Genomic DNA, 24,901 nt, shown 5'->3' with positions numbered 1-24,901 from the left:
TGCTGGATTTGGTTGCTGTTCCCTATTCGAGCAGAGGACTGTGATCTGTGAGTCTACCCCTAAATAAATAACCCTTATCATACTCAATTCTGAGCTAGTGTGGGATTTCTTTTTAGTGTCTGTCTTCAGTCTTCACCAGTACTTACTGCTGCCTGCTAAATTCCTCACTGTGTGTCCACTATATCATCTTGCAGGCAGATGTCTTGAAACGTGTTCTAAAACCCAGCTCCCCTCCCCTTGGTTCTTTTCCTGGTTACAGACCTACCCTCCCACATACTGCTCAGTGTATCTCTTCTTGATGCTCTCCTTCCTCACCTCTCAGCTCTCAGCTTGCTGTACTGCTGCTGCTTCACATGAAGGAATCTGTGGATGGTTGAGAGTCTAGTAACATTCCCTTCGTTCATTTCCCCTAAAATCCCTGACAATGAAAACAGTACCTTTCAAAAAGATCTACTCTGCAATAACTCTAAATTCATACAAACTCTACAGAAATACATATAAGTATACACACTGTTCTTGTGTATCAGACATCAATCCTCCCTGCTACCATTTCCACACCTAAATCTTCCAATTTGTAAGTAAATTACAGACATCATGTCTCATATCAATATACATGCAGGCATTTCCTTCCCAAGTGTGAGGCACTTTCTGGCAACCACAATGTTAAAACGAAACTAGACTTCATTTACCTTAACTCACCAACCTACATGCTCCAAGTTGAGCTGTTCTGGCAATACTGTCCATTAGACCAGGAACCAAGTCCAAACCACAGTCATGAGTCACATTGAGGTAGTGTCCACAATCAGAAACATCTTGATAACTGTGGTAGCTTGAAAGAAAATGGCCCCAAGGGGTGGGCACTATTAGGAAGTGTGTCACTGTGGGGGTGGGCTTTGAGGGCTCTTCCTCAAACTTTGTTCAGGGTGACAATCTACTTCCGGTTGATTGCATATTGACCTGTAGAGCTTCTTCTCCAGCACTATGTCTGCCTGCATGCTGCCATGCTCCCCGCCATGATGATAATGAACTAAACCTCTGAAACTGGAGGTTGACACCTCAATTAAATATTTTCCTTTATAAGAGCTGTGTGTGGTGTTTCTTCACAGCAATAAATACCCTAAGACAACAGTCTTTCACAGGGAAGACGGGATTCCTAAAAATCCCCAACCACTTGTTTATAGACTATCTCTGGTTTAGTTTCTCTGGGTGTCTCTTCATGATGGACACCTTTATGCCAGGAAGATGCCACATTACTGATGCTACTTCCTCCTGAAGCAAACTAGGAAACACATCTGCTGTGTTCCTGTATCCTACTAGTGACAGTGTTCTGTCTTAGGACAGTTTCTTCAATTCTAAGTACACTGATAAACACACTATATTCACAAAATAATAAACAATTTCTGGGGTGATTCTTTAAGTAAGACTATATAATTGTTCCTATTTTTCATCAAACTCTCATTAACTTCAATATCTGTTGACTGCTAAATAATGACTCTAGGATTACAAATGGGTGATTTTTCTAACTCTATCATTCCATTTGTCGGTTTGCCTACTGTGGAACTGAATGGCCCCCTCCTGTTTGTATTGTATGAATATGTAACCATATTCATTTATGGTTAGTGTGGACTCTTGAACTACTATTTTATTCAGAGGATTACAAATGATTACCATAATCATTCACTGCAGATTTTCTTGGACCTGGGACTCCTTTCAGATAGCCCTGGTGATATGCTCCCACCATTCTCTATTTGGTTACACCACTTAGTGCAACCAAAATGTCCCATTTCATTTATCTTGCCCTTTGCTCCAATTTCAATTACCACAGATACACTAGTGACTCTGAAATTTGTACTGATGTGGCTTATTTGAATTGAGCTCAAATATTTAAGACAATACAAGTAACTTCTATCTCAGATTTAATGTGTTGATAGTAACTGACATCTTTTGAATCAGGGTCCTGCTATGCAGCCCATGTTGATCTCAAAATCATAAATCCTCCTGCCTTAGGCTCCTAGGGGCTAAGATAGTGATTCTTTTTTTTTTTTTTTAAGAGGTCATTCTTTTCTTTCTAAACACTAAGTTTAATTCTTTTATACCTCCTAAATGTGTTCATGGCAATATATGGTGGTTTAAAAATAGATTCATACCTGTAAGTTTCCATAACTACTATCCTGGCAAGATGTAGCCACTGGTGCATGAATCCTGCAGGGATAACCAAGTACTATCTGATTGGATTTAAGTCCCACTCCATGAGCTAGAACCCATACCTGCCACTGTTAATAGGGCTAAGAACCTATGGCTAGATAAGTCACAGATCAGATCCTAGGGGAAGAACCTACCACTGTTCTGCTAAATGGACATATTATTATATAAAAAAGACTCTTAATGACTTATTGCTATAGCCAGAGATCAGTGCATCTATCTTTCCATCCTCATCAGAGAAGCTACTTCTTGCAGCAGATGGCAATAAACAAGAGATCCAGAGCTGGTCCATGTGCAGAGAACTTTAAGAGGACAGGGATTACTCACTCCTAAATGGGATGCCTATTTCACATCTTTCCCCACAAGGCTCAACAGGTTCACATGGTCTTTGTGTATTCCTAACCTCAGAGCTGGCATTCAAGACTGTGACTTAGTGACTTATTTCTAACCAGAAGATGGCAGAAGTCAGTGTTTGATCTCTGAGACACCATCACTTCCTTGTTGTTCCCTTCTGGGGCTGCTAAGGCCTGGGTGTTCAGGCTGCTGTGTTGTGAGGACATTAGGGCTGCACTACACAGAAGTCCAGACAAAAAGAGCCCATGGCAAGCAACAGAAGAACCAAGGTCTTCTACCTACACAGACGTGTGTGAACCTTGGCTTGGAGGAAGTGGATGTCTGCAATCAACATGACTGTAACAACAGAGGAGCCCTAGAGCTTGGGGCAGTAAGCTGAGCTGCACCTGGACTCTGGTTCCCGGGGACTTGAGACAAGTCTGCCATCCAGGCATGCCTTATTAGGTGACTAACACTCAGCAACAAAGCATCTGAAGTCAGAGTCCAGGAGTAGAAATGGCTAAAGCAACAGTCTACTTTCTTTCCTCTCTAAACACACTTTCCTTTTTTCCAGTGAATATCACCATCATTGTCCCAGCATTATGGATGCTTCTAGGTAAGCTGTACCTGTTAGACACTGCTGATTTGTTAATTCAGGGCCTTTTCCAATTTCAACTCCTACCGTACAATATTCACCTTTCCCCAGTGCATTCTGTAGACATAGGCCGACAAAAGTCACTTTCAGACGCATTACTTATTTTCTTAAACTTCACAGGTTTCCACGCTGTGTGGGAAAGGATCCCAGCGTCTGAACTATAGCTTGTTCGGTCATCTTCATGTTCACAGCCTGGGCTCTGGGCCACCTTTCACCTTTTCATAGTCTGTAGCTTTTTCCTTCTCTTAACTCCTACTCATTAAAAAACAGACAAACAAAAAACCCAAACAATTAGCTCAGGTTTAATTTCAGAAACTCTCTCCTTAATTATCAGGACTTGGTTATATGCTATGTCTTTTTTTTTTTTTTTTTTTTTTTTTTTTTTTTTTTTTTGTAGTGGCAGGGATGGAACTCAGGGTCTCAAGTATGCAAGGTCAGGTTCTCTACTGAGCTGTCCCCCAGCCCAAGATGACTTTTAAAAATGACTTAGTAGAGCACTCACCACACAAATTTCTCTACTAGAATGCACGCCTACAAGGAAAAGAAAAATCTGACTTGAGATGTTGTCTCATGTAGCCATCTATCCTTGATTACTATACTATACTACACTAGGTATTTAGTGGTGAAAAATATATGTTGTCCCTCCAGAGATAATAGTATTGTCTACCGTCAAGTAAACAATACTGTGAAGTCTCAATGTGACAAAGAGACAACGGTGACCTAGTGACATTTCATGACACAATGCTGTAGTCAAATTCTTGAACTTGTTTTCTAAGATGTTTACATAAATTATACTTTCACACAAAAGAAATAAGCCAGGTTTAGGTTTATAATACCTAATATCTCTTTTTCCTTCCTATGCATCTAAACAGAATCTTTGGTCACAACAGGCATCTTAGGTGAGTACTCTGATATATAAGCCCCAGCTTGTATTAAAAACAACAACAAGGACTTTGCTATAGTATTATTGACATCACTACTTTGCTTACAAATTCTTTATGCTAAAAGTAAAGAACAAAAGACAACATCAAATATGTGTTTAAAAAGAGCCTTTGTTAAGCACAGTGGAAAACAAGTTCTATGTGATCAGAATTGTTCACAGGTCTGATAATTAGAAAATAATCACTTGTAGACAGAGGCAGTCAAGGTAAAGCCTTTGACACTTAGACTGCAGCAAGCACTGTCCAACTCTGGAAAAGAGCTAATTCCAAAGGGATCCCATACCTGACACTCCCAAGCTGAATGTTAAATGAGTTAACACTAAGACATTTCTGGATAAATGCATAAGTGACAAAGTTAACAAGTTAACAAAGGAAAGCTAAGTGTTTTAAAAGGAGAGTAGCAGATTGAGGGAATGATATATTAAAATCCATTCAGAAGCTGGATGTGGTAGTGCATACCTTTAATCCCAGAACTCAGGAGGCAGAAGCAAGTGATTTCTGTGTTCCAGGACAGCCAGAGTTATGTAGAGACTCTGTTTCAAACAAAACAAATATAGAAGTAGTATGTACTAATAATTAGGCAACCAACTCCTCAGAAAAATCAATTCAAAACAAAATTTTCAGCTTAAAATATTTTAGCGGATTTATGTCTTTTTTTTAATTAGGCAATTTTATTTTATGGGTATGGATGGTGTCAAAATGTATATATGTACACTACATACATGCAGTATCCACAGAGGCCAGAATAGGTCATCTGAGCTCGTGGAATTGGAGTTTTAGATGGTTGTGGGCAGTGGTGTGGTAGGTCCCTCTGTCTATGTGTTGCTTTTATTGGTTAATGAATAAAGAAACTGGCTTGGCCTATAGCATGGGAGGAGGAAGGCAGAGTTAGAGAGACGCCATTTAACCCCACCAGAGACAGACACCGGAACTTTAGCAGGTAAGCCACAGGCATGTGGTGATAACAGATTAATAGAAATGGGTTAAATTAATATGTAAGAGTTAGCCAATAAGACACTAGAGCTAAAGGGCCAAGCAGTGATTTAATTAAGACAGCTTCTGTGTGATTATTTCAGGGCTAAGCGGCCGGAAACCAACAAGTGGTTCCCTTCTTCACTACAGGGCAGCCATGTAATTGGGAATCAAACCTGGTCCTCAGCAATAAGCTATTTCTTTAGACCCTGATTTTTGGGTATAATTTCCATTGAACACCCCCACACACACACAAAAAAAAACCAACATGAAAATTGTCTTCGGATTACAAATATTTTATTTATGATATGGCAAACACATTTCTGATAACTTTTAGTATTTATTAAAAAATAGGTAAAAAAAAAAAAAGTGAACAAGTCTGTCCCCTCAAACCCAAACTGGCCATACCCACTACTGATGATGCTTTCTGAATGAATCAGAATAAATGAGACAAAAAGAAAAGAAAAAATCCTAGACTTAATGGCACTTTACCCAAGCCTGACGGAATGAACAAGCTTGCTTTCCCTGGAATGCCTGTACCCTCAGATGTCTTTGCTTTCGGCAGTGTTTCACCACCCTCAGAAGAAATTTGTGCAAGGTTGTAGAGGCACTGTCGCCAAAGCTGTCGCACCACAGAAAGCTAGTGTTTTCGTAAAGCACATGTGTGGTTGCCTAGCAGGAAAATATTAATTTGCCACTTTTCAGACATAGAGATCTTCCTTGTTTTCACTTCCGACGTCCACAATGGAATTTCAACAGGTTTTCAAACACATCAACGGTAGTGTTAATACTGACAAAAATGGGCCGTAAACAATGCACACAGCTGTTTCTAACAGTGGCAACATTTAAGCATTTGGGCCAGTCTCATTAGACTGGCAATATAAATCAAATTATTAACATAATACATGACAGTTCCTAAAACAGCAAGTGGTTTTCCTACCTATGACCTTTAGAAAAGAATACTATAAAAATATTTTTCTTATTCAGTTTGCTTCTATGCAAATGGAGCATTCTATATTCTCCATGCACCAGAGATGAGGAGGGATACTACTGCTGTCACTGACTTTCCTGCAGTCAGTTTTCAAGGCACTTTGTAAGAACTCCAGGACAGCAAGGGAAACACTCTTCTTGCTGATTTTTTTTTGGGGGGTGGGGCACATTTCCTCTCATAGTTCAACATTAAAAACAGTTACAACTGGTTTTTCTGAAACTTCATTTTCCATGGTCCAGACCTTATGTTATTTTCCTTTTATTCTGAGCCACTCCTTCATTTTCAACTTGCTGAACTGGCAGGGAACTACTTTTGGTTTCCATGGAAACTGGATTCCTGTGGCTATGGGTAGGAATTTTTGTCCCACCAACCTAAAAGATAGAGCAAGAACAGAACAACTTAATACATTCACAACGTGCTTGCACACAAACAACCCTGTATCATTTACACAGAGACTCTCAATTTGGGAAAGACCTTTTGTACATTTTTAAGTCCCAGCCACGTGGAATTTAAGACATTTTAATCTGACTCAGTTTTAAAAGCAACGAGGAAAGAAGCTGGAGTAGGCTCTGCTGTAAATTGCTGTTAGATTTGCGTGGATGCTGAAAGTGAGGGAAGGCCAGACCTTTGGAGAAAGTGTGCAGTTCTGTGGGAGGGCAAGGAAGAAAGGAGAAAGGGGAAGATATAAAAAGGGGTAGAAAGACAAAAGAGTACGATGGCAAGGCAAGAAGATAAGACGATGTAACAGATAAAGGGTAAGAAAAAGTCTAAAAAGGAAGAAATAAAAAAATGTAAAAGAAAAGAAGGGGGAGAAACCGAGAAGAAAGAGAACACTGAGGGAGGAAGGAGAGCAGGACACCAACAGAAACGGTGAGAGGAAGAGACGGGCATAGCTGAGAGGAATGCCAGCTCCCCTCATGCCTGCTCCAGTTTGCACCCAGCTCGCACAGTCTCAGAGAGAACAGCCTACTAATCAAGAGTCGTGGCTAAAGAGAAGACTTGGAAATGCTGTCACCTTCCTGGCCACTTAGAGACCTCATACAGGACCAAAATTGTACAGCCTGAAACCATTTCTACAAAGCAGCCTGTACCTGCCACAATTCCCCTAGCCACCTCACAAAGGCATTGTTTCTGGACGTCCCATGCAGTCAATCCTGCAGAGGGGAGGGTAAGGGCAGTGGTGATGCAAACTCACTCTCTCACTGTCTAGCTCAACAAATGAAGTGCCAGCACTGTGGTTCTCTAAGAATGTACACTTTTAGGGTTTATTTTTACATGACATGACTAGAGTAGGGGCATACGGAGCTTTAGTCAGCAGTGTGCTCATGCATCTATGCCCAGTACGCACTGACTCTCAGACGCCTGCCACCTCCCCACTCTGCTGGGATTTTCCCTGAAGGTACTCATTAACTGGGTTTTTGAGAATGGCAAATACTTTGAAAACTGTATTGAGCGTCCAGTAAATGTCTATTATGGAACTTATGGTGATGAAGGGGAACAGATGGGATTTTGCAGTCCTACTCTTGCTTGGTACACTAGGAGGCAGCGCAGGTCTACTGCGTATGCATCAGGGTTCTGGGCTGCAGGCCCTGTCCAGGGTTGAGCACTTGGAAGAGCACTAGGGATGGAAGATCACAGCAAGGCGAGGCTACACCAGAAGAGATGTAAACAGCTGTTTCATACAGGCTCTGACTTCCCAGTTTTCAGAAAGCTCTCATATTTCCATGTATCTGCTAAGGCTAGAATCCCACAGGTGCTGAGCTTGGTTGGAATTATAAAGTCCTGTTTCCATGGCCCAGTTAGGAAGGCAGGGAGCCATCAGGGTGGGGAACTTGCACAGCAGATACAATCCTATCCAATGTGAACAACAACAAAAATCAACAATTAAAAAGTCCTCGGCAATTGTAGAAAAAACTATTTCTTAAAAGGGTTTAGGGATGTTTACTAACTGGGCATAACAGAGAAAGGAAAAAAGAACAGTGTTCAGGATATACACATATGCATCTATAAAAGGCTAGCTGTGGTGGGAGGGTTTCTCCTGACTTTCAAAACATACCAAGGCAACACTGGTTATCTAAATGTCTACGCCCCCAGTGCTGGGCTATGCAATAGTCCCTGCACTGGACACTGTCCAATGATACCCATGGCTGAACTGTTAGAATGTACACTTATATGTTCGAATCTGAGCACACAGAATTTCTCGTTGTCCAAATGAATTTTCTTATTACATACACTGCAGCACATTTAGACCACTCTACTGAAATAGTCAAAACTTCCAGGTATTTCTAAGGCATAAGCATTCAATGTTTGAAGTTACTCTGTACCAATAAAGTACAACATTATCACTCACTTCTTTTAAAAGACACCCTACATAAATGTTTACTTCAACTTAAAATTGTTCAGTTCCAAGGTATTAAACCATTTACTTTCACAAAAAGGAATAAGAGACACCCGCATACAGAATTATATGTTATACTTGACAGACTATAATTACTGTTTCTAAATTAAAAGAAAACTGTTCTTTTAGAATACATATTTTCAAAAAAATTTCAATTATTTTTAAGTGACTTAAGAAATTTCCTTAGAGCTAGTGGTGGTGCACGTCTTTAATCCCAGCACCCAGGGAGGTAGAGGCAGGCGGATCTCTGTGAGTTCCAGGACAGAGATATACAGAGAAACCCTGTTTTGAAAAACCACCACCACCAACAAAACATTTCCTTAGATTATAAAAAAAATCACTACTTAAAAAAGAGTATTTAGAAACTAAAAATACCAAAACTGAAGATAAACACAGTGCTTTCTCCATTTTTTATTTTCTCAACTAGTTTGCTGCATTTATACTTTCTCGTCAGAGTCTACTAGGAATGGATAAGGTGTTTCAGGGTGAAATGCCTGCTTAACATGCACAGGGCCTGGCTTCAGTCTCCAACACAAAAGTATTGGCAAATAAATAGAACCATTTTCTCAAACGATGATATCCAGGTGGAGAACTAAACAGCAAGTATAATCCTAGCCAATAGGAACAATAAAATCAACATCAACAATTAAAGTCCTTGGTATTTGTAGGAAGAACTATTTTCTCAAAAGGGCTTGGAGACATTTACAGACTACTTGGGCATAACAGAGAAAGGAAGAAAGGAGTGTTCACAGGACACACATGTGCATCTATCGGAGCTCCCAGGGAACAAAGAACTCAGTAATTTGGCTCAAAAGTATTTGGGCAACAGGGTAGGAAAATACACTGAGTTTTTATTTAATGAACATGTAGGTTCATTTGCAAACAGCAAAATTCTTTATACAGCTAAGTTCATTTTTTCAAGTCTTAGTTTGGCATGTTTCTTGCCAGCTTCTCTTAAGTTAACCTCTCTACCTTTTGCCTCTGGACTTTTACCATTCTCTCACTTCTCTGTATCTTACACTCACTCTTACTCCGTGATTGGCTGGGTGGCTAGTCCCTGATGTTCTCCTTGCTCTCTGTTCTCTCTTGTTCCTCGTTCTCTCTCGTCCCAGATTTCTCCTTCTATTTACACTCTCTCCCTGACAGCCCCGCCTATCCTTGCTCCTGCCTCACTATTGGCCGTTCATCTTTTTATTAGGACCATCAGGTGTTTAGGCACAGTAACACAGCTTCACAGAGTTAAACAAATGCAGCGTAAACAAAAGTCACACATCTGAAAATAATATTCCCCAATATTCCCCCTCCTACAGCTAAGTTCAAACTGAAACTGATGACATAAAGAATCATGGCATGGTAGAGAGACATCATAGAGAGTATCTGCAGTCATGGCTTCAAATTCCAGGTTTAAAAAGCAAATGCCTGGCACAGGAGATCACTTCCTAAATATAACCCCAGTAGCACAGACACCGAGAGAAACAATAAATGGGACCTCCTGAAACTGAAAAGCTTCTATAAAGCAAAGGACACAGGCAACAAGATAAAACAGCAGCTTACAGAATGGGAAAAGATCTTCATCAATCCCTCATGGGATAGAGGACTGATATCCAAAATATACAAAGAACTCAAGAAATTGGTCAATAAAAAATGGAATACAGACCTAAACAGAGAACTCTCAACAGAGGAATGTAAATTGGCTGAAAGACACTAAGGAAATGCTCAACATCTTTAGCCATAGGAGAAATGAGAATCAAAACAACTCTGAGATTGCATCTTATACCTGTAAGAATGACCAAGATCAAAAACACTAACAACAACCTATGCAGTAGAGGATGTGGAATAAAGGGAAGACTCTTCCACTGCTGGTGGGGGTACAAGCTGGTACAGCCCTTTTGGATATCAGTATGGCAATTTTTCACAAAATTAGGAAACAACCTACCTCAAGACCCAGCAATACCACTTTTGGGTATATACCCAAAGGATGCTCAATCATACCACAAGGACATGTGCTCAACTATGTTCATAGTAGTATTGTTTGTCACAGCCAGAATCTGGAAACAACATAAAAGCCCCTCGAACGAAGAATGGATAAGGAAAATGATACATTTACACAATGGAGTACTGCACAACAGAAAAAAAAATGACATCTTGAAATTTGTGGGCAAATGGATGGATCTAGAAAACATCATATTGAGTGAGGTAACTCAGACCCAGAAAGACAAATATCAAAGGTACTCACTTATAAGTGGTTTTTAGACATAAAGCAAAGCCTACAATTCACAATCCCAGAGAACCTAGAACAATGAGGACCCTAAGGGGATATAATCAACATGTTAAGTAGTAAAAGACAAGATCTCCTGAGTAAACTGGGAGCATGGGGACCACGGAAGAGGGTAGAAGGGGAAAGGAGAGGAAGGGAGGGAAGTGGAGAAAAATATATAGCTCAATAAAAAAATGCTACTCAGCTAGGTGTGATGGTATACACCTTTAATCCCAGCACTTGAGAGGCAGAAAAAGTGGATCACTGAGAGTTCAAGGCCAACCTGGTCTACAAAGCAAGTTCCAGAACAGCCAGAGCAACACAGAAAATCTTGTTCTGAAGATTCCCCCCCCCCCCGCAAAAAAAAAGAAAGAAAAGAAAAAATGCTATTCAACTGACGTTTCCAGAGGGTTTTACAATGAGTATAACATTAATAATAATTCAATGAACCCTAAGTTACAAAATACTTAGCATAATACAACTTAGCTCTTAATATTTTACTATATTTTAATAAGCCACTTCACTCACTAATTACTAATACTTACTTTTAAATATTTCACCATATTTCTAAGGATTTTTTATTATATCATAATTTTATTACATGGACTTTTTGCAAATTGCTTCAACTGTTTAATGAAAAAGAATATACATAAATAAGAACTAGGAAAATACAAATTTGCTTTGGGCAAAAACCCAGGCACTAAACTTCATAAATGCCTCCTGCATGCACACATACAGCAAGTTAGGAGAGATTTCCTTAGCTGGTTTATAAAACTTATAAGAAAGGAAGTTCTACTTACAATACAGACACAGGTTTCAGATGCTACATGGCTACCAGGGCAAATGCAGATATCCATTGAAGGGAGTCAGAGAAACAGATTAGTAATCAACAACCAAATAGGATCATAAAAAAGATCTTACCTTTGGTTGTGCTACAGGGCGCAGTGATTTAGGCGGAAAAGTACACGGAATTCGTCCATGATGGATGTGATATGGTAACAGGTAACTGGGATCTAATGGAACCCAAGGAACGGAGAGACTCGAAGGTATGCCAGGAAGGTCACAATGCGCTTTATGCAAATTATATGCTGTCCGAGTAACTTTTCCATCTGAGGTCTTGTAGATCAGGAGTGAAGAATCTTCTGCTGCGTGAGACAGCAAGTAGGACCCATCCTGCAAGCTGTATCCAACATGGAAGACTCAACTCACTGAGCTTATATTGCCAATGTCACCATGTTCTACTAACCCCACATAGCAAAGCGGAGCTACCACAGGAAGAGAATGCCACCTCTGAAAGTATTTCAGGACCAGGAAAGATAAAGATTTCAAAAGCCTTTAAAACTATACCCCCCGCAACAATGAATTTTAGCGTTTTTATTCCAAAATTCAGAAATATCTGACCATTTCCTTTTCACTGCTTTATCAATTTGTAAAAGTCAATCACTTAATGGAAAAAACAATCCATCTAACTCTCTAATCTATGATATACTCCAACCATATATTTCATTCATTCAGTGTACTTGGTTTCTAATAGGCAAGAGAATAGAAACACAAAAAGAAGGATACATGTGACATGTCAGAAACAGGTGAAGGAACATGCAGGAAAGGTGTAGAAAGTAGAGCAGGCTTGTGTGCTCATGAGTTAACTAACTGCTATTTTGCCCCACTACTCACCTTCATATTAAATCCTTAACACAGGGGTTCAAGCTTAACTCCAAATTAGGCATAAATAAACATGAGAAGCTAAGCAATCTGTCCACAGTTCTGTGCACAGTAGGGCTTCAATCAGACCTGGCTTTTTGGTTTGCACACAGGTCAGAGCCTCAATCACAATCCTCTATTAATACAATAACTGATGATGGCCAATTTACTACATTTTTCTTTGCTTACTGGAAAGCTTCAAGGGATTCACTGCATCATCATAAAGAACAAAAGGCATGGGGCATGTGAGTTCGAGACCAGCCTGGTCTACAAGAGCTAGTTCCAGGACAGGCTCCAAAACCACAGAGAAACCCTGTCTCGAAAAACCAAAAAAAAAAAAAAAGGCATGGGGCAGTGGACCATGTTTTGTTGGGAATATACAATCTCTAGGCCAAAGGAGCAAAGAGAACAGTTCTTGTCCACATTATTAAAATGAAGATGATCAGCTTTAGTTATATAGCTCTGCCTACAGACATAATGAGCTACCTTTTCACCAACTTTTAAAACTCAAAGTAACTGGTGCTGATAAAGGAGGTCCAGAGAACTATTATTAGCTTCTAGGAAGGCCTTTCCCTCTCTTATCACTTTCACATAGGGAAGCAAATGACTGTTTGTTAGAAAGAATAAATAATGCGTCAAATATTGAGTTTCTAATCAATGAAACTCATGTATCTTAGAAAATTGAAGTTTGGAGTCAAACTGTCAAACTGGGCTATTACAGTAAGGATCTGTGTGTGTGTGTGTGTATGTGTGTGTGTGAAAGAGAGAGAGAGAGAGAGAGCATGTACTGTGTGTATGTCTGTGTGTATGAGAGAGAGAGAAATATGCATGAGATAAATACATCTACCATTTCATTACAGCCAGACACTATCATGTTATCTTTTTACTCGTATTTTTAGAATTTTAACTGATAAAAGACTTATACACTTTTAGTGTTTTCATCTCTCTCTAACAACATATTGACAAAGCCTCTAATAACTTCCAGCAAAAAAAAAAAAAAAAATCAAAATACCTATGCAAAATACCCCAAAGTACTTACCTACATAATTTCTTTAGAACGTGCTGGAGAATGTTAAATAAACTTGAAATCCTATTATTAAACAGAAGAAACTGAAGTGAAATTAAACTGAAAAAACAAAACAAACAAACCCAGAAAGCCTCACTAATAACATGTGTGATCTCTTGCTCACAGTCAAAGGCACCAGCAGGCCAATAATGCAGGACAAGGACCAACCAACAAGAAGACTGGAGAGACACTTAGATGTCTTCTTTTCATGTTTATGAAGTATTTGGCTCTGTGTTAGAGCAGTTATAATCATATAAGTAAAAATTATTGAAACAATATAAAAATACAGAACAGCTGTAATCAATTTTGGACTTTATGCATGTGCAATGACAGAAGCACAGAGTGAGGACAGACTAATCCATGGGAAAGAGGAAGTATTATTCTTGGTATCTAGGTATTTCCTTGGTGCCTCATTTACATACAAACTTATTTCCATTATTATTTCTTTTTTTTTTAAAAAAAGTCTTTCATTGAAAGTGAAGGGTTAGTTAGTAATGTCATGATTTTTTTTCTTTTTCTTTCCTTTTTTTTTTCCCCTAAACAGGGTTTCTCTGTGTAGCTTTGGCGCCTGTCCTAGAACTCACTCTGTAGACCAGGTTGGCCTCAAACTCACAGAGATTTGCCTGTCTCTGCCTCCCAAGTGCTGGGATTAAAGGCGTGCATCACTACTGACCGGCCTGTCATGACTTTCCTATGCACACATATAAAGCAGTTCTTACAGAGTAGACACTTGGGGTAAACAGAGTTCAAATTTGATTGTTCCCTCACAGAGCTGTGTCAAGTCAAGTGGAGCTTTGCAGCAAGGTTGTGTTCCCAGCTCAGCCTGTGCTAGGTTTGAGCTTCTCAGTTCCAGCTTCTCTGTATAGGAAATGGCCATGATGCTACAAGCCTTTAATGACAAGTTGTATGATAAAATGAGCTATTTTCCCTTACAATGAGGCACTCAAGAGTGGTTCTGAGGACCACTTGTGTAGTTCTGATGTCTAATATTTGGTAGGATGGGCAAATTTTCAGAAGTCTGGTTGTCCAATCAGTCACATAATCCCCATAGCTGAAAGTCTGTGGCTGTCTCATCCTTCCCTTCTCTAAACAAGGCCAGAACGTTTGCTTCTCTTGCACTTTAACACAACACACTCTCTGGCTTTGGTCTCCTTTCTTTAAAGTGGGAAGACATGTTATTAGCAGTACATTTCTTTGCAAATAGAAACAAATAATGTAAATTGGGTTGGGGGGCCCTCAAGATCTTGAAAGAAATCAATCATCACTATTTAGAGGTAAAGGAAAATCTGAGACCACATTACAGGAGTGAAGTCTTTTCAGTGTCCACCACAAAGCACTTCCTTACTTGAGAGCTGCAAGCTTTTCTTTTAATTCTTCTGAGGTGATTTCTTCTAGCATGAAAAGCTTTGAAGTAAATGCATCAATATGCCCTAAAAGAAAACACTGAACTTAAAGAAACCCAAGTCACTGAGATTATAACACGAAACAAACCAGTTAACTAGTCTCTCTATATAAAGATGATTTCACACTTTTTGAAAAACTATAAAGGACTTTGTATTATTTAAAAGGAGAAATATATTTCACTAGCTATCAAGTAAACTTGAATTTACAATGATATAAAATACAAATTATGTCATGCATTCATTTAAAAATATATGCTGAATATAGAAAAGTTGACACATGCCCACATTCTCCAAACAGGATTATTGCCTCTAAACCTTAATTTAAGAGCAAAAACTGTTCAGCCATTGGTGTTTCTAGTTCCCACTAAAGCTGCATCTTCATGACATTGTAAGGGAAGCATGAGCTCAACATGTAACTAAGCAGTTAAAAATCTAATCTGTGGACTGGGCCTGCTCAATAAGTCTCAAAAACACATTACTGAAAAACTTAACTATAAAAATACAGATTTTTTAAAATTAAAGCAATCATAAATGTTTCTGTGAGTAAAGCAATCTATTCAAAGTCTTATTTTCTTGTATGCCTGATATAAACCTACAATTCACAAAATCTCAAACATTATATTCTTAAAATTACATTCTGTTATAGAAAGTAATGTGCAAACTTTAATACAAAATAAGCTGAGACATGCACTGAGCTGCTGCAATGTATTAAGTGACAGAGGATATCCTGATCAGCGTAAATGCTACAACGTGGGTCAGCAGGAAGGGCATGCTACTACTACTGTATGAAGGTTAAAAACATCACAGAGTAAGAATAGCACCCACCAATGCTGAATATAATGTTTTAGATTTATTTATACTTTTAGCTCCTAATTTTGTTAAAACAAGTTCCTGAGAAAGTAGGTATCAGTCATTGGGACTACAAAAATTGCATATAGTTTAATATCTCATTTCAACATCTAGCCTACTTTAATATCATTTGCTTTATGCTCAAAGAAGTTAATTAGGAACATTTTTACTAGATGTCTTCCCTCTAAGACAACATATCCATTTATTCCCACACTCACTTGTTATTTCTTATGTCAACTTTAGTTTCACCTCTCCATTTCTAGTGCTCATTATATGTGACATTTCTAATAATAAAGACATTTCAACGGTTTCATAGCTATAAAAAGAGAATATTAAATGCAATAATGTATTTTTGATGTTTAATAAACATTTTAGACTACTAACAGCACTTACCTTTTTTAAAAAAATTCAACTATAAAAATTATGTAGTATAATACCCAGCAAATACAATCTATCAAAGAAATAACTACAGAGAGTCCTGTCCTAAGTTCTATGAAGGCCTGCTTCCTCAAGGAGGGAACTCTCAACACTGGAACCTTCTAACCTGAGGACTCAAGTGAGTTTTTTCAGTGTCTGGGGCACTTGAGCCAGATTTGAGAAGGTGAAAGCTCTGGCCATGGTCCTTTATTCATAACAATCTCTGTTTTAGATCATACTTTAAGATGAGGTACATTTGGGAGGCACTGCTTTAGATAGCAGAAATTAAGCCTTTATGTTTATGCATCACTTATATACAATCCATACATAGGTAGTCAGCACAAGTTTGTAAAAACAATCTTACAGGCTGAAATGATGTATTGTAACAATAAGTAGGAAAATTTAGAATTATTTCACTATTTTAACATGTTTTATCAAAACAAAATCTCCATCAATTTAAGTATTTAGAGAAATAAAATATGAAAAATATGCATTTGGTATACTGCAATTCAAAACATCAAAACCAGCATGGATCTACATTTTCCAAAGTTTTACCCAGAGTAGTTTGATCGGTGCTCACCACCTTCTCGGACAGCCTCTGACACAGAAGCAGCTTTCCCCGCTGTGGCAACTGCCATACTCTTGGCTAAGTTAGGATCAACTCCCATAGTCTATCCAAGAATTCCCCTAACTAAAACTTATGCCGGCATCACTTCATCTCTGATGTCACACCATTGTCCTCGTTCATGTCAGTAGGTTAGCCATCAGCCAGTTTCTCTGGAGCGACTGAACAGCCTCCGGAGCAATGTCCAGATTCCCAGGCAGCTACTTCATCTACAGCTCCATGCAAGTTTGATTACAATCTCCAGCGATATTACCTTTTCAGAGTTTTCTGTTTCTGCTTTTTTTCCCTTTATCTTAATCTTTGTTAGCCAATTTCTTGTTTTCATTATCTATTCTCATAAAATCTCATTATGGCTGACCATGGGAAGACAAGGAGGCATCACACTACACATTTGATTTCTGTATATGAACTGCTAAGAGGTACACAGTGACCAATCAAAGCAGACACAGGCAGTCACTGCTCATGTATGTCTGTACTCTAAATCATAATTAGTGGACTGAGGAGCTGGCAGTAAAGTTTATATGCAATTTCTACTCTTAATATACAGCCATAACAGAGGTCATGCTTGTAAGAACTGTGTAAAGTGAGGACTGACTGAATGCCACTTGATGATCTGATAAATATCATAGCTTGACATACCATATCTACTGAACAGTAGATAGAGGAGTTATGATGAGACTACAGGCTTTCTTAAAGGAGTAACTCTTAAGGTTTATAATGGGTAAGACACTGTAATCGAGAGAAGGTGAGCATATTTACATATAGCAAAGCAAGAAAGCAAGCAAACAAACAAAATACAAGTGTGTTTATTGTACTGTGAACTATGATGGTTCTCAGAGTGCCAGAGACTAGCCGTATTATTACCTGAGATTGTGTTAAAACATAAAGACCCAGATCCCATTCTGGACTACTCAATCAGGACAAGCACTTCAAGTGATTTCATTGAGCATTCTTCTTAAGAGTACTACAACACTTTTAAGCTTCTAATACTGATGGAAACTTCTTGTGTATGTGTGTGTGGGTGGGGGGGTGGTCCCGAGACAGGGTTTCTCTGTGTAACAGCCTAAGCTATCCTGGAATTCACTTTGTAGACCAGGTTGGCCTTGAACTCACAGAGATCCACCTGTCTCTGCCTCCAGTGCTGGGGTAAAAGGCATACACTACCACACCCTGCCTGATGGATACTTTTAATACAGCATTTGAAAGTCTGTTCCTGGGTTATGGGTGCAGCTCAGAGGTACAGTGCTTACCGACCATTCACAGGACCCACGGTCCGTTCCTAGCACAACAACAAATGGGTATGCCTGCTCACTCATATGCTTGCATATCTGTATCAAAATAAAACCCAAAGCCCCTAACATCTCATGTCCTTCAACAAAGTGTCACAGAAACCATATAAATTATCCTGTTACATAAAGATGAAAGGAGTATCAATGAGCAAGTCTTTAGGCTAGTTAAACCCAAGGCACTAACTATTTAAGACCTGTAAAAAGTCCTTAGGTGAAGTAGTCATACAACTGATAGTAATTTCATTTGTTAAATGGAACATTATAAAATGAGTCTGCATCATCTGTCAGGATTGTAAAAAGTTCACTGATAACTTTAAAAAAATCCTTTCCTCAAGTAGATGTGGTTGGCAACTGCTTTTAAATGCTTTACATGAAGGATGTGTGTGGTGCGAGGGCTTTGGAGAAACATTAGAATCCTGATTATTGATGGAAACTACTAAAACAGGTGTTTGGCTGTGTGTGTGTGTGTGTGTGTGTGTGTGATAATGGAAAGAGTCCTACAACACTAGCCAGGTGTGGCAGCACAAGACTAATTCCAGCACTTGGGAGGCTGAGGCAGAATTGTGAACTTAAGGCCATTCAGTTGCTATATAAAAAATAAAGAACAACAATTCCCCCTCAAATATTGATTAATCAGAATGGAGGCAAATTTTCAAATAAATAACCACTGTTTCTAGATCAGGAAAGAAAATACAGAGCACTCACTACATACAGAGCATCAGACTAATGCTTGTACCAGGAATATACAAAGCTTTACCAGGCTCCTACTTTGAACTATGCACTGTCTACCAGGAAAAAGACATGACCTAAGAAAGAATAATGTAGGAAGTAACAAACAAGTAAAGACAATACATTTAGAGATCGAAAGAAGGGAAAGACTGGGGGAGATGGGAGTCAATAGGGCAGACAGACCGATGTTGTACTGATCTGTATTGGTACAGAGCCCAAGACAAGGGATGAGAGATGTTCAGCATGTAGCATTCCACTGGGAAAGAACAACATGAACAAGAGCAAGAAACTTGTCATGTAAAGCACGTTAACTATTCAAGAACCCTGGCAATATCATTCAAAACCCTGCTAACTCCCTTCTGTTCAAAACTTCAAAACCAAAATAAAGTCAAAAGCTGTTTCAAGATGAGATTTCTAAGATAATGTCATTATAATTGTAAAAAATTACAAAATATGTATAAATCAATTTAAGAGCTCACCAATACTCTCCGTCACTGTTTAACTACTGTCAACATAATCAGAGAATGGAAAACAAAAAAGGACAAAATGGAAGTGTGCACAGCTGAATTTAAAGGTAAATATTTAAAGGGAATTACAAAGGGGAAGAGGGCTCCTATAGACTCACCAACATAAAACGAGCAGTTGGAATGCAATAAACTTTCAGTCCAGAAGCGACAGAGCTCGCTTTCAGTCAGAGCTTCAACTCCATAACAACCTTGATACTCTACTTTTGGTAGCACGTAAACTGGAAATTGCTGTAATGCAAAATTGCATTTTGTCAAAGCTCCAGATCTAATCTCCACACACACTCCATGGTATACAAGTGCCCACAGACCATACATATATACAATATATCAAAACCCAAACAAACACAAAATTTACTACTCATAGAAAATACATTTGCTTATATAGCCAGCAGTTTTCAAATGCTTGCAGGAAATTTAATTGTATTTATTTTGTATAGTGTAGGATATGGATAGGAAGATGGAAGATATGGATACATTTGCCTCTGAGGGGTAGATTCTGGAAGTGGAGGAAGGATAACAGATCCCTCACCACCACCCTAATCTCCAACACAGACAGACAAACTCCCCACATACTGCATCATGTTTTCTCTCTGCCAGGAAATGTGATTCACAAGCAGACTCCTTGAGACTCCAGCACATACAATTGTTCCTAGGTCCAAAGTTAAATGCTAGAAGGCAGTGATTAACATATCCTAATACTTCTCAAAAGAAAAGAAAAAGAACCCTCCCTGTTTTAGACAGCAGTCACTCAGATACCCTGGGCAGCTGATTTTCTTCCTAAGAATGAGCATTAATACCCGCAGAACAACTGTGGTTGTTACTATCTTTACAACACAAGGGCTTTATTCCAAGTACTAAGCATGTAACAAATTATCCACTTAGAGCTTACTGGTCAGGATATCAAGCAGATGGTGCAAAATGACTATCCCCATTACTAGTCTAAGGGTGGAAATGCAAGTACCTATTTGTGAAATACTGTAGCAACCATGTTATCTTCTGCCAATGAAAATCTTTTTTTTAATTAATTAATTAATTTATTTATTTATTTATTTATTATGTATACAGTGTTCTGCCTGCGCATATCCCTGCAGGCCAGAAGAGGGCACCAGACCCTATTACAGATGGTTGTGAGCCACCATGTGGTTGCCAGGAATTGAACTCAGGACCTTTGGAAGAGCAGGCAATGCTCTTAACCTCTGAGCCATCTCTCCAGCCCCTGCCAATGAAAATCTAATTCTTTCTGATGGTGCTGGACATCAAACCCAGGGTCATGTGCATGCTACACACATGCTCTACCTCCAGCCTGAAAATTCTACTCTCAACAGGATTCTCCATTCCCTGCTTCAGAAGACACAAGGTTTACAGAACCTACTCAAGTAACATGGCTAGTTAGCACTTTAAAAATTGAACTAAGGTGCTGTCTTTCACAAATCTAAAAACATTTTATCATTGTTTCTCAGTTTCTGGCTTTCTTAAAGTGGTTTAATGGCTTTGGAACAACAGTAGTGCTAAGAACAATTCAAACTCAGTATTTTAGTCACCAGCACACAGAAGGGTGTGGTTTGTGTGACTATTTCTGATTTCTGTAAGAGAATGAAGTGGTGACTCCTAAAGGTAATATTGTCTAGAATGTAAGCATGTAATAACCTGGTGACCCTGCTAAAATGTAGAGTCAAATGATGTCGAAGGTTTTGCAATTTTAAGAGGCTGTGGTTCACATCAAAAAAAAAAAAAAAAAGAAAGAAAGAAAGAAAGAAAAATTGTGATTGAATTAAAATCATTGTATCATATATAACAGTTCCTTAGCAAATAATATGATTTAGTCTCCTAACTTTAAAACAAATAGAAGCTGGAGACAAAAACTGAAAGGTCTAGGGTGCTGGAAAATTCGGGCCAGTGAGATGGCTCAGCAGATAAACTGTTTGCTGTAAAAATTGACAACCTGAATACATATAAAATATAGGAGAGAATAGACTCTAGCAAGTGTCCTCTGATCTCCACACATTTCATAGCACAGAAATGCTCATACACCACTTACATATGCACAATAAATCAACACCCAATCAAAAACCTTAAGCCTTGGGTCAGATTATGCCAGAAATGGAAAAGAACAGGTGATGCAATGGGAAGATGACATCTTTCTGGATCTTAAATGGATTACAGTGTTATCTATGTATGGAAAATATACTTCAAGATACAGATAGTTTGAGGGTTTTTTTTTTTTTGAGGGGAGTGTGCTTTTCATTGATATAAAACTAAGTATTAAATCTGACCTTATTTTTGTATGTATTCTACTGCCATCTCCAGGAAGCCATGGGAAGGGCCTCAATGTTTTCTCCTCAGTTTCAACAACAGAAGTGTAAATCACAATCAAGATTTGTGATATAAGTGTCTCAGCCCCCGAAGGGCGCTCTAGTCTGTGCTGCTCAAATGAAAGGTGCTCTTGTTTCTGTGTGCATGCACCTCTTAAACCCTAAAACACTTTCCTAAACAGACAGTTCCTGGCTAGAGTCTTCTCAGTACCACTGAGCAACTTCTAGTCTACCTGACACAGTGCACCTTTAAGCAGCTTAAACACACACACACACACACACACACACACAAATCTACCTTCATAGCCAACGTAAGATTTGGGTAACTGGATGTAAAACTGTTAGCCACTTTAAAATGCACTACTTGGGATATGTGGCTAGCTGGGACAGTCAAGAGCAAATAGCCGTCCAGTGGTTAGCCTGTGTGGATGAACTGGTACGCTCCAGTTCTGTCTTGGTCCACATCAACTCTTCCCTTCTGTTCTCTCAAACTGGCTGCTATTTTAAGTTCTCTTCTAATAAGCAGCTTTGGTGTGTTTTTCTGGGGAGACAGGGGCTTACTCTGAAGCCCAGGCTGGCCTGGAACTTACTATGTAGAGCAGCTGGCCTCAACTTCTGATAATACTCCTGCCTCAGTCTCCAAAGTGCTATAATTATTACTAAGCAGAATTCTGCTTGAAGAAGTAAGATTTTCAACAACAACACAAAACTGAAGAGTTAAGGAAAAATCAGAGACAATATTCTTGAACACCAGGAGCTAAAGTTGCAAACCTGAAAACTTTGAATTAGCTGGAGGAAAAACTCCGGGGACACATTCTGAAATGACAGTTTTTGTTGCTGTTGTTGTTGTTTTTTAAACTAGTGTGGATACTAACTTCCCTCTAAAGTTCCGTACAAAGACCCCTTAGTCTCCCAACCTCTCACATCTTCTCACTTATGTACTGAGTTTCTGGGGTACTAACATTTAAGAAAAAGAGAAACACTGGGCTTAATTCCAAGGGGCATACGTTATAGTATATGAATTATACCATGTGCACTAAACCACCACACATAATGAACAGCAGATGTAAAGGACAAGCACTCCTTGAAAAACTTTCAAGTTTAAATCTTGACAGTCAGAAATATAAGACTTCTATTTAGATATTCTTTGGGGCTCAATTGTTTTGACATCTTGATGAGTAATTTTCTCCTAGATGGTTACAGCTTGGCCTCTATAAATTTCCCTTTTTGAGCGAATGATAATAATCCTTACCAAGTTGTCTTGTCAAGAATTAAACTGGTATCCAAAACTTCCCTGGGCTACTAACATTATTTTTGAGTATATAAATTAAAAGAAAAAGAAAAAGTGGTATGGATTCACAGGGTGGCATATGAAAGAAATGAAGTTGACTACAAAAAATGAGAGCAGAAATAAGTACAAAAATAAAACTTAAAAATAAAGCAAAACAACAACAAAATGGGGCTGGAGAGATGGATGGTTCAGTAGTTAAGAGCACTCTGGCTGCTCTTTCAGAAGGTCTGGTTTGATTCCCAGCACACACATGGTGCCTCACAAATGTCTAACTCCAGTTCCAAGGTACTCAACTCACTCTTCTGGCATATGTAGGTACCAGGCACACAAAAGTGGTGCACAGACATGCATGCAGGGAAACCACGCAGGCACATAAAATAATAAAAAAAAGAACACAATTTAAGAAGTTCTGTTGGCCTGGTAAAATGGTTCCACAGGCCAGGTGCTTCCCACCAAGTCCTATGACCTGAGCTCCATCCTAGGAACCCACATGGTAGAAAGAGTGATTCAGTTTCCAAAAGTTGTCCTCTGACCTCCATAACTCCATGCACACAAGTATGTTCATGCACATGTATATGCAAGATTGATTGCACACCACACATACACACACACAAAAAAAACCACAACACACACACTCTCCCTCCCTCCCTCCCTCCCCCTCCCTCCCTCCCTCTCTCTCTCTCTCTCTCTCTCTCTCTCTCTCTCAATAAATGGACGTTTCAAAAAAAAGAATTCTTTTAAAAATACAATAAAAGACAAAAGTCAGTACTTCTTAGCAATCAACTAAATCAAAAGCTTCCCTTTATCTACCAGTATCTAGAATCACATGAAAGAGTGCCAAGTGTTCGAAAAGAGAAGCTCGGTCACAGAAGGGACACTGGGAAAACTAACAATCATTTGCTTCTTTCACTGAAGAGAATCATTCCCCAAGAGAAGCCACAGGAGAAAGACAGCAGAGGCTGGCACTCCAGCACCCTGAAACTCTCGACTCCTTTAAAGGTTGTTTCTAAAGACATTGAGAAAGACCTCAGAGTAAAGAAAGGGCTCACAGGTAACAAAGAAATGCAAAGTCACACACACACAGGCAATAACGGTTAGTTTGGTCAAGTCAATCTACATGATATTTTTCCGAGAGTTCATATATTAGTCATGGTAGTTACCAACATTTATGACAATGGTGTGTGTATCTTATTAAAATTGATTTCAACATCTTACTAAAAGAAGTTTACTTGGAAAAACTACAGGCGTGATCACAAAGTTAAAGTCAAATTTTGTTAGAATGCCATGTTTAGTATTTGGGATTATCACTCACACATCACAACTTCTCAGATAACTTACTCTTCTGATCTTCTTCCGTTTTTTGGAACGTGGTCTTGTCTCTATCCTCTGGATGCTGCACCGCACAAGTAACAACAGGTCTTGCATGCTGAACAACTTATACACAAAATTTCCTTCTTGAGGAGCTATATATTCTGATGTATCTTCAACATAGTCTTGAAGTTCATATGGCAATCCTTTTAAAAACATTCCTCATTACCATTTAAAAATATGCTACCTCTTTATGTATTGTAATCTGGGATACAACAACTCAATAACTTTATGTGACTGTCAATTCTCCACCTCAGGCCATATTTACTTACTGACATTGCAGCAGAGAGCTGCAACCAGAATTTTAAAGTTCTCTTACTTTTCACAAATACTTCCATGAGCACTGGGCAAAGCATGCATCAGGGTGATAAGCAGTGAGAAGAAAGAACTTAAAAGGCAGACTGAGGGGCACTGTCACACGCATTCTGCAGTCTACTACGCAGGGCACAGAAGTCTGGACAGGCCAACGTTTATGACTCCCTCCATCAGAGCAGTAGCCATTCCGTGTACATACTGGGTAAACAGGTTATAACACACATACAAATTGGGTAGATATACAAAGAGAACACAGTGGA

General features: G+C 38.9%; 1 protein-coding gene across 7 annotated transcripts in view; it reads right to left on the bottom strand.

Annotated features, from left to right (window-relative positions):
- Window positions 1-5,418: 5,418 nt before the first annotated feature.
- The window catches only part of Ice2 (interactor of little elongation complex ELL subunit 2), a 42,993-nt gene continuing 23,510 nt past the window's right edge, over window positions 5,419-24,901 (bottom strand). For 5 of the 7 annotated variants that reach the window (XM_057768769.1, XM_057768773.1, XM_057768771.1 and 2 more), the window contains 6 exons: window positions 24,297-24,472; window positions 19,454-19,583; window positions 14,862-14,946; window positions 13,490-13,540; window positions 11,671-11,929; window positions 5,419-6,465 (listed from right to left, as the gene is read on the bottom strand). In XM_057768769.1, the coding sequence (XP_057624752.1) occupies window positions 6,337-6,465; window positions 11,671-11,929; window positions 13,490-13,540; window positions 14,862-14,946; window positions 19,454-19,583; window positions 24,297-24,472 (830 nt within the window). In that variant the 3' untranslated portion in view covers window positions 5,419-6,336. Of the gene's footprint in view, window positions 6,466-11,670; window positions 11,930-13,489; window positions 13,541-14,861; window positions 14,947-19,453; window positions 19,584-24,296; window positions 24,473-24,901 lie in introns of those variants that run through there. The other 2 variants (XM_057768772.1, XR_009057034.1) reach the window with 2 other exon arrangements.

This window comes from Chionomys nivalis, chromosome 4, assembly GCF_950005125.1.
Source record: "Chionomys nivalis chromosome 4, mChiNiv1.1, whole genome shotgun sequence".
In the NCBI taxonomy this organism is placed as follows: domain Eukaryota; kingdom Metazoa; phylum Chordata; class Mammalia; order Rodentia; family Cricetidae; genus Chionomys; species Chionomys nivalis.
The sequence above is the reverse complement of the archived record's forward strand: the minus strand, read 5'-3'. Positions and strand labels throughout refer to the sequence as shown.